General features: G+C 34.2%; 1 protein-coding gene across 1 annotated transcript; it reads left to right on the forward strand.

Moving 5' to 3' along the window:
- Positions 1-2,049: 2,049 nt before the first annotated feature.
- LOC131636716 (autophagy-related protein 16-like) lies at positions 2,050-4,844 on the forward strand. The gene is made up of 4 exons (XM_058907328.1): positions 2,050-2,415; positions 2,669-2,850; positions 2,939-3,134; positions 3,420-4,844. The coding sequence occupies exons 1-4, from the start codon at positions 2,272-2,274 to the stop codon at positions 4,440-4,442; spliced, it is 1,545 nt and encodes a 514-aa protein (XP_058763311.1). The 5' UTR covers positions 2,050-2,271; the 3' UTR covers positions 4,443-4,844.
- Positions 4,845-9,807: the final 4,963 nt, after the last annotated feature.

Raw genomic sequence — 9,807 nt, forward strand, 5'->3', positions numbered from 1 at the left:
GAAATAATCCATGGGCTATATAATTATCATAATCAATTAGCCTAATCAATAATCACACCCCAAAATGATTTTTTTTGTTTCTAGATGTTTCTAATCATTAAGAGACTTGTTCCAATCAATTTTAGGTGTTACAAATATAAATAATTGATTACAATAATATGGCTAATATATTATTCACTTATAAACAGATTTCTACTTGATCAGACAGTTCCCTAATCAATTAGATAGACCTTAAAAACATTGTTATGTGGCTTTAATAAATTAAGAAAAGTTACTCAAAGGTTTTAAGTGTGTGTTTGATTTTGCCTTAGTAATTCTATAAATACGCTTTTACCTTTACAAGACTCTGGTCACTCATAGAGACACGGCCAGTCGGGCTTTCACACTTTCTTTCTTTTATAACTTTGAAGCTTTAGATTCCTTTTCCAACTAAACTGATAATATAAGCACTTCAGTAAAACCTTGAATCTTTTACTTGATGGAGTTTGAGATATATTCAACTTAATCACCATCATCAGAGAGTTGGAAAATTTTTACCACCAACTCTAACAGGCATTAGCGTCGTCGTCATCAAAACATCAAGATAGTCAACAACATTAGGATCATTCTTTTAGCAGTAGCTTTATTATATTTATACCTGCAAGCACATAGCTCCACATTCTCTTCCTTTTTGAAGCAGAGAAGGCATGTCTCAAGAAGGTGGTGAAAGAGAAAACAAAGAGATAAATTTTGGAGTGGCTAAACTGTTCCTCACATGAGTAGAGAGAATACTTTACTCCCTCTGAGAGAATCTATTGCACCTATGATTGTCATTTGTATATTGACAGCAGTGACATGCTCCTAAGGAACACTTTTTTTGTCAAACGTCACTAGAAAGAGAACCTAAAGTATTTTGGGACTGAGGTATCTTAGATCTCAATAGAGAAATGATGGGGGATTAAAATCCTCTATGTCTTGTAGCTGTTAATTGTCTTGTCGTTGTTGTTGCTAGAGGTTCTAAGTGATTGTTTGCAGGGTTTGGTTTTGGCGACATAATTCCTCCGTAGCGGTTTGCACCTCTATTAGGGCTTTTTGGTCGCCATTAGTGGATGTAACTCTTGTGCCCACCATCATGACACAATGGTTAGGTCAACTGAAAGCTCTTGAAAAAGGTGTGGTCCAAAAATGTTTTATCGGATCCATAGTGTGCGCCAACTATACTTGTGGTGAATATAATAGTAGTGACATTACCTGTGATATATCAAGCAAGAGATCTTTAAGATTAGGATATGTAAATCAATGATAGATATGGCATAATCTTTTAGGTAGGTATATGTAGCCTTTGTCATCAAATGAAGTGAGATGAGTCTTTAGCCTACTATCTTGCTTATGAGTCATATGACCTCGTTCCACTAGGGAGATTGGTGATGAATCATTCCTCAAAATATAGTGAGGCAATGCCGTCTTTAAAGGCGTGCAAAGCGGGCTACCGCACAGGGCCTCAAATTTTTTAAGATTAAATTATAGCTTAAATAGGGCCTCATAAAATATCTGGTAAGTTAAATCATGAGTACGAAGGGCCTCCATTAATTTTTTTTATGGTTAAACGGTGACAAATCTACACAGGGCCTCCTAAAACTTAAGACGACCTTGTAGTGAGACGTAGTTAGCGAACTCTATAAATCTTGGAGCTAAAGAGTGTGGCAGACGACTCATCCTTAAAGATATAGCATAATGTAACAAACTCACATGACTAAAAAAACACGTTGAAAGTCATACCTTTTAAGACCTTTTTCATCTCACATGATTATAAGCAAAGGGGTCAAAATTGTTGACATTATGTAAATTTGGACCGTAAAACTAATAAAGTTCCCGATCAAAATCGCACCCTTTAAACTTGAGAGATAAAATGGCAAAAATAAAAATAAAATAAAAACTAAAAAAGTCAAAACATTTGAGAAACTTGATTGTTATTTTTATGAGATATTTGTGTGTGTGTGTGGGTATTATGAATGCTAAAATAACTCTCTGATTAATTAATGATTAGAATTTGTTTTTAATTTTTTGATTATGATGAAAACTTTGAAAATTGCCTTTGACGTGGGACCTTATTTTCAGGTCTCTCTAATCTTCTGAAAAATATTATTATTCCAATAAGAACCCTAGTGCAAGTTTCTGATCCTAAATTCTCAATTAGGGTTCATCAATCTTCCCCCTTTTGTTTAAATTCCTGAAAACCAAACACAAATAGTCGAAGTAGTTTATTCAGTAGTTTGATTGTTCTTCTCAGCAATGGCAAAAGCTTGCAAATCGCAAGAAGAAGTTGCGATTGAAGCAATCAATCATGCTTTGAAAGCTCTTCGGAAACGCCATTTGCTCGAAGAAGCCGCTCACACTCCTGCTATTCTCGCACTATCAAAACCCATCGTTATCCAGGTACCTTTTATAACAACATTCATGTTAATTTTTTAGGGATTATTATCATCTTATTTATTAATCTAAAAAAAAAATCCTTTTTTTTTGTTTCCTTTATTGTATGGTTATAAGAAATTAGTTCAATAATCGGTTCCAATAGAATAGTGCTTAATGGGTATTGATTTTGTTGTTTGGATAATTGTTTATGTGTTACAATAGGAAAGTTTTTGTTTTTTTATTTGTTTAATTAAGTGTTGTATTTATGTTCTTGAAGGGCTCTGAATGGAAAGAGAAAACAGAGAACTTGGAATTGGAACTTCAGCAATGCTATAAAGCTCAATCTCGGTTGTCCGAGCAACTTGTTACGGAAGTAGCTGAGTCCAGAGTTTCAAAATCTTTGCTTCAAGAGAAAGAAGCTGCAATTGCTGAAATGCAGAAGGAGTTAACAGAATTAAGGTTGCTTGATGTTACAGCCACTGATATTTATTTAGTTTTTAGGTTTGTGATAAATTACAGTGACTGAAGTTAATGTTACGAATTGTAGGGATGAGTGCGCTCAATTAAAGACGGATTTGGAACAAAAGGTTAAAGAAGTAGAATTAGTTGTGTGTGAGAATTCAGAACTTAAATCACAACTGAAGGAGGTGACTATTACAGCCAATAAAGCTGAGGCTGAAAATAAGATGTTGATTGACCGCTGGATGTTAGAAAAAATGAAGGATGCTGAACGACTAAATGAGGTATATACCATCTTATATTCTCATCCATTATACAAGTTTTGGAACTAGATGTTACTATTGGATATTCTGTGTGAATGGATTTTGATTTGACAAGTTGTGAAATCTTGACGAAAATATTCTTTCGGTGGAAGTTTTCAATCATCACTCATAGGAGAAGAAAAGTTGAAATCATTTTACAATCTCTACCCCAATTTTTTTTAATAGAATTCTTGTTGCATATAATTTTGAATACCTACCTGTGTTGCGGATACAATTCCACTAACAATTCAGTTTCTATTTCTTTAGGCAAATGCACTGTACGAAGACATGGTTCAGCGGCTAAGAGCTAGTGGTCTAGAACAACTTGCAAGGGAACAGGTAGATGGGATTGTTCGGCGAAGTGAAGAAGGTGCTGAATTCTTTTCAGAGTCGAACATCCCTTCCATGTGCAAATACAGGCTAAATGCACATGAAGGAGGTTGTGCATCCTTATTGTTTGAGTACAATTCTAGTAAATTGATTACTGGGGGACAGGATCGTTCAGTTAAAGTGTGGGATACAAATACAGGATCTGTAAGTTCTAATCTTCATGGCTGCCTTGGCTCAGTATTGGATCTTGCTATCACACATGATAATCGATCTGTTATTGCTGCAAGCAGCTCAAATAATTTGTATGTATGGGATCTGAACTCGGGCCGGGTCCGTCATACCCTTACTGGACACTCAGATAAAGTTTGCGCTGTTGATGTCAGCAAGGTTTCAAGTCGTCATGTTGTCAGTGCAGGTTATGACCGCACAATAAAAGTTTGGGACTTGATGAAAGGTTACTGCACAAATACAATCATGTTTCACAGCAACTGCAATGCTCTTTGCTTCAGCACAGACGGGCAGACCATATTCTCTGGACACGTTGATGGTAACCTCCGTTTATGGGACATTCAGTCCGGAAGGCTACTAAGTGAGGTTGCTGCGCATTCGCTTGCCGTCACATCAATATCCCTTTCTCGAAACGGAAATATTGCATTGACAAGTGGAAGGGATAATTTGCACAATTTGTTTGATGTTCGAACGCTGGAAGTTTGCGGCACATTAAGAGCTTCAGGAAACAAAGTAGCTTCAAATTGGAGTCGATCGTGTATCAGCCCAGACAACAATCACGTTGCTGCTGGGTCTGCTGATGGATCTGTTCATATATGGTCAATATCTAAAGGTGACATTGTGAGTACTCTGAAGGAGCATACTTCTTCGGTTCTCTGTTCTAGTTGGAGTGGAATGGGAAAACCTTTAGCGTCAGCTGACAGGAATGGGATTGTTTCCATCTGGTCATAATCGTGGTGCGGTAAAACTCAACTATACGGTTTTTAAATTGGCTGGCTAAATTTTATTGAACTGTTCCATGTTTATACACGACACCAATCAAATTTTTGATATAATGTATATATTTAACTCTTAAAAAGGTACTTTTATTTAGACTAGTGTTTCTCAATATCTCAAGGGAAGCATGAATGACAGTAATGTGCAATGAAGCTCTATTGTAATACAAATAGAGTTGGAAAAGGTTGATTAATAAATCACCGGGTCCTGATACTTGTTATTATTACAAGTCACATTTCTATGGAGAAATATAACTACATATAGTTCATCCATGTAAACCAGTACACTTATTTGATGGTATTCTGTTAAACTGTATGTTGAACTGTAACCTTTTGCATGGTATTCTGTTAAACTGTATCATTTTGCATTCTATTGAACTGTAATCTTTTGCATGGTATTCTGCTAAATCTTTTGCATGGTATTCTGCCAAACTGTATGTAACCTTTTGCATACACCTCTGGTATCGCTGTTCGGAACTAAAACATTGCCATAGGGAGATACGGAATGTAATACTCACCAAAAAACTGTCGGTTGATTTTACATTTTTAAGTATTGATTCTCTTGGGGACTTGGATCCTCGCCTTCCCTTTTTCTTTCCATTCCTCTAGGCCCTCTCCATCTCTTTCTTAATCTTATTCTCTCTCTTCATTATAAAGTTATTTTTGCTTTAGAGATAGATTGTGAGATTAAGCCTATGTTTGACAACAAGTTGAAATACCGCTGCTGCGTGTTCAATGTTGTTTTCAGCGTGATTTTAGAAAACTAATAAGAGTAGCTTCTGCTCACCGTGGACTTAAACATGAGTTTGGATTAGGATGAATAAAATTGATTTTGATAGAATTGAATTTAGTAATATTGATTTTAATAGAATTGAGTTTAACATGTTTGGATATATTTAAGTAAAAGTGACTTGAAAAACAAACTTAAGTGTGAAAATCACGTTTAAACTTTGAAATTATAAATTTTAGTTTCAAGTAAAATCAATTCTATTTTAGAACAATCACGCACCTCAAAATCACAAACTTGCTATAAGAGAGAGATATAGAGGAAGGAGAGAAATTGAGAGAAAAAAGAGAGGAGAGGATTCAAAGTGATTATGTAATTATACAAGTTTACTAACACAACACTTTATTACAATGGTTAGTTGGGGTTGGTTGTAAATACACAGGTTGAAGAAGTTCTACATCGTCTAATTCTGTAAAGGAATAAGGAGTTTAAGGTTATATAAAAGATTCAAGTTTTTCGTTATAAGATGCACTAGTCAAAAGCACTTTAAATATGCATTAGACTTTTTATATTTTCTCTTATACTCTTGTGTTAGAGTGTTGTAAGAGGTAGTTAAATATTTTTTGTATAGTGTGGTGTATTAGGGCATTGAGTTGGTTGAGGGTAGTCTACGTATTGTAACAATTTTCACATAGTTTTATTTGCTGGTTGTCATTTAATAACGGTCGGGTTTTTTTTTTCAATTTCTGGTTGTCATTTAATAACGGTCGTGGTTTTTTTCTTCAGTTTTGGAATTTCTGAGTTAAATTCTTGTGTTATTATTGTGTTTCTCTTTTTCTCTATGCATTTATTTTTCCTAATAATTCGTATAAAGAGCTTTGGTTTTGTGGGGTATAAATTTTTTAGTATGCTCTGTGGTTGCAGTTTTGTCAGATCTTCCACTTCAAAAAAGAAATTTTATTCTCTGTGCTGCTTGGGAAAATTTATTGCTGCAAGAAAGGTTTTAGCTGCAATGTCAAGTTTTTTCAAGTGAATGAAGATTGACTTAGAGAAATTTGACGGAAGAATCAATTTTGTATTCTGGAAAATTCAAGTCAAAGATGTTTAGATACAAGTAGGATTACACAAAGCGTTGAAAGGAAACATTTTCAACATGGACAACGAGAAGTGGGAGGAATTATAATCGAGAGCTTCAAGTATAATCCACATGTCTTTAACTAAGAATATTCTTGCGAATGTTCTTGGTACGTTATCAGCCAAAGATCTTTGGGAGAAACTTGAAGGGCTATATCAAGGAAAGAATATATCAAATTGGTTGTTGTTGAAGGAACAATTTCATAGCTTGCGTATGGGTGAACATACACAAGTATCTGATCATCATGTTTTCAATGGTATTGTTTCTAAATTAAAAACTATTGGAGTCAAGATTGAAGATGAAGATATAACTTTGAAAATCATATGGTCTCTTTCATCTTCTTATGAGTATATTAAACCTGTTTTGATACATGGTAAGAAAACTTTGAGTTTTGAAGAAGTTGCTAGTAAAATTATTTTCAAAGAAAGAAGATTGATTGAAGGGTGAGAATAATACTTCATCAAACTCAGTGTTGGTTGCTACATGATGGTCTTATGTGAAGAAAATCAATGAAACGAGTGTGAGATGTTGAAAATATGGAAAGATTGAACATATAAAGTATAAGTGTCCTGATGGAGCAGCGTTAGAGAAGGGCTCTGAGTCAAATGCTAGCAATGTCTCCCTCGCCGTGAGAGGTGATCTTCTCTAAAAATTGACATATAAAGTATACGTGTTCTGATGGAGCAGCGTTATGGGCTCTAAGTCAAATGCTAGCAATGTCTCCCTCGCTGTGGGAGATAATGATCTTCTCTAAAAATTGAGAATTGTGTCCTCGTGACATTTCCGCTGTCAAGGAAAAGGACAAGCTATTGCTAGCAGATTAACACATGGACATTGATGTAAAGTGTGTTGTGAGACTTTGTCAATGGTTGAAGAGATTCCTACCAACATGAAAGTCGCACCATAAATTTTCAACTTGATTTTTTGACATGTGAAAATTCTTGAAGTGATTTAGCTTCAATTGAAGTATACACTTCTTTAGGTGAAGTATGATAGGTTTTTAAATTATGATTGTCAATAAAGACAATTGATTTTTTTTAAGTGGTGTAGCTTCAAGTGACTATACTCTTTATGATGAAGTATAATTGTTAGTGAAGAGAATGAAAATGTATTATTTTCAATCAAGTTGGAAATTATTGGGGTTTGTTGAAAATATACAGAAGTCTCACATCATTTATTTTTATAAAGGATGAGATATTTTAAAACTATGTAAAAGATTCAAGTTCTTTGTTATAAAATGTATGTATTTGACTTTTTATGTTTTTTCTAATGTAAAATATTTACTTTAGAGAGTGCGAGTACACTGAGACTTTGGAGTAATTAAGAGTAGTTTATGTACTGTTGTAATAGTTTTCACATAGTCTTATTTTTTGTCGTCATTTAACAACACTCGCGTTTTTTTTTTCCAGTTTTAAAATTTATGCATTGTAACAAAAAAAATAAAAAAATTTTGCGTTAAGTTTGTTATTGTGTTTTTTTATGGATTTATTCTTTCAAATATTGTTTGGTATATTATTACTTCATATGTAAGTTGAAATTTTCAAATATTGATGCATTTATATTTGAGGAGGAATATTCTTACTCCAAGAGTAAGTTATCAAGACTTACTCTTCATCCTGACCATTGATTCTTTTCAATCTAATAGTTAAAATTAATAAGTAATTAAATGTGGAGAGAGAGAAAAATAATATTCATTAACTTTAACCATTAGATTGAGAAGAATCAATGATCATGATGAAGAGTAAGTTTTGATAATTTATTCTTGGCAAAATTATAGGCAGGGTCCTTTATCTTATTTTTTTGTAACAAGGCGGTCCTTTAAGTTTATTTCGCTACAAAGTGGTCCTTTATCTTAACAAACGTTTGCACGTTTGACTTTTTTGACAAACTCCGTTCCAAAAACGCTTATGTGGCAGTAACGTCGCTGATGTGTCACTTAACTGTGCTGAATAAGCATTAATTATAATATTTATTCTATATTAGGACTGTAATACGCAACATTAACATCCCCAATTTCAAATTGCTTAGAACCCTAACTTCCCCAAATTCAATCAATGGCCTCATATGGTAGCAGCGGTCCAAATCGAAGAAGTCAGAGCTCTAATACATTCATTTCAGGTGCTTCTCAATATGAAATTGCACCCACTTGTTCGTGTGGAGCCAAAGCAGTTATTAGAACAGTTAAGAAGAAAGGAAGGAACCTTGGGAAGCTATTTTGGGGATGTAGATACTTTGTGGTAAGTTTAACTTATTTTCTTGAGTCATATTTAACTTATTTTCTTGACTTGTTCATATTTTTTTAACAGAGTGAACCTGATAATGTTGGGTGCAACTTTTTTGAGTGGTATGAGAACCATTACAATGATGAAACCAATCCAGGGATTCATGCTTCAGTAATTTCCAAATGTTCCAAATGTGAAGAAAAAGATGTAGTAATAAAGATGCTTAGAAGGGCCTCTGCAAAGGATGACAATGAGATGCTGAAGAATATGATAAAAATGATGAAGCTACAAGTCTATGTCATTATGTTTTTAGTTTTGCTTGTTGTAGGGTTGATGTTTATTTTGATCAAGCAATGGTGAATGAATAACCAAATTGTACTGCAGTGTAAAACATGAAGCTAATGATTATATCAATTCTGCATATTTTGTGTTGTATTTGTATAACATTCTGCATTGACCAATGTACGAATTATGTTACTACAATATAAGTAGAAAGACCTGGTTGTTACAAATTTAAAACAAATAGTCCTGATTTGTTACAATCTTAAATATAATTTCCAGGTTTTGTTCATATATTTGGTACCTCAAAAATAACCTAAAGAAGAACTTAATAAATTGAAACACATCAACAATGTTGTAGATCCATAATACATTGATATAGTACTCAAAATACAAAATAAGAATCACATATGTTATAGATCCATATTAGGACCAAAATACAAAATAAGAACCATATGAGATCCAAAATACAGAATTAGAATCATATAAGATTCAAAATACAAAATAACAATCCAACAAGATTCTATTTTCCCTTTCTCTTTATGGCCATCTTTGGTCTCTGGCTTGTTGGTGGCTGAAATGCAGCAGTTGGTCCTTGTCTTGCCCTTCTCATTGCAAGCAACTGAGCAACTGTGATGGTTTGTCGTGTCTGGACTCTTGTTGTTGGGGCTTCACCAACTTGGGGCTGGCTTAGAGATGACTGTCTTGTTTGCATTCTTTGGGTTGGTTGAGATTGGACAGTCTGTGATTCCACATTGGTGGCAGTTTGTGATTCAACATTGGTGGCAGTTTGTGATTCCACATTGGTGGCAGTTTGGGATTGCCTGAATTTCAGGTTGAGGATCTGCTTGTGAGTTGGAGTCATCCTCAGGTAGGGCCACTATTATATCAGGTTGAGATATAGGGTGGATAATGTATATTTTTACCTTCCCATTAGTCTTGGACCAGTTAAGTGCTT

Source organism: Vicia villosa, linkage group LG1 (genome assembly GCF_029867415.1).
Source record: "Vicia villosa cultivar HV-30 ecotype Madison, WI linkage group LG1, Vvil1.0, whole genome shotgun sequence".
Classification (NCBI taxonomy): Eukaryota; Viridiplantae; Streptophyta; class Magnoliopsida; order Fabales; family Fabaceae; genus Vicia; species Vicia villosa.

Excerpts from the sequence above, each read along its gene's own strand:
- LOC131636716 (XM_058907328.1), top strand. The coding sequence starts at position 2,272 with ATGGCAAAAGCTTGCAAATCGCAAGAAGAAGTTGCGATTGAAGCAATC. Across the intron at positions 2,416-2,668 it reads CAAAACCCATCGTTATCCAG|GGCTCTGAATGGAAAGAGAA; the intron begins GTACCTTTTATA and ends ATGTTCTTGAAG. Across the intron at positions 3,135-3,419 it reads ATGCTGAACGACTAAATGAG|GCAAATGCACTGTACGAAGA; the intron begins GTATATACCATC and ends CTATTTCTTTAG.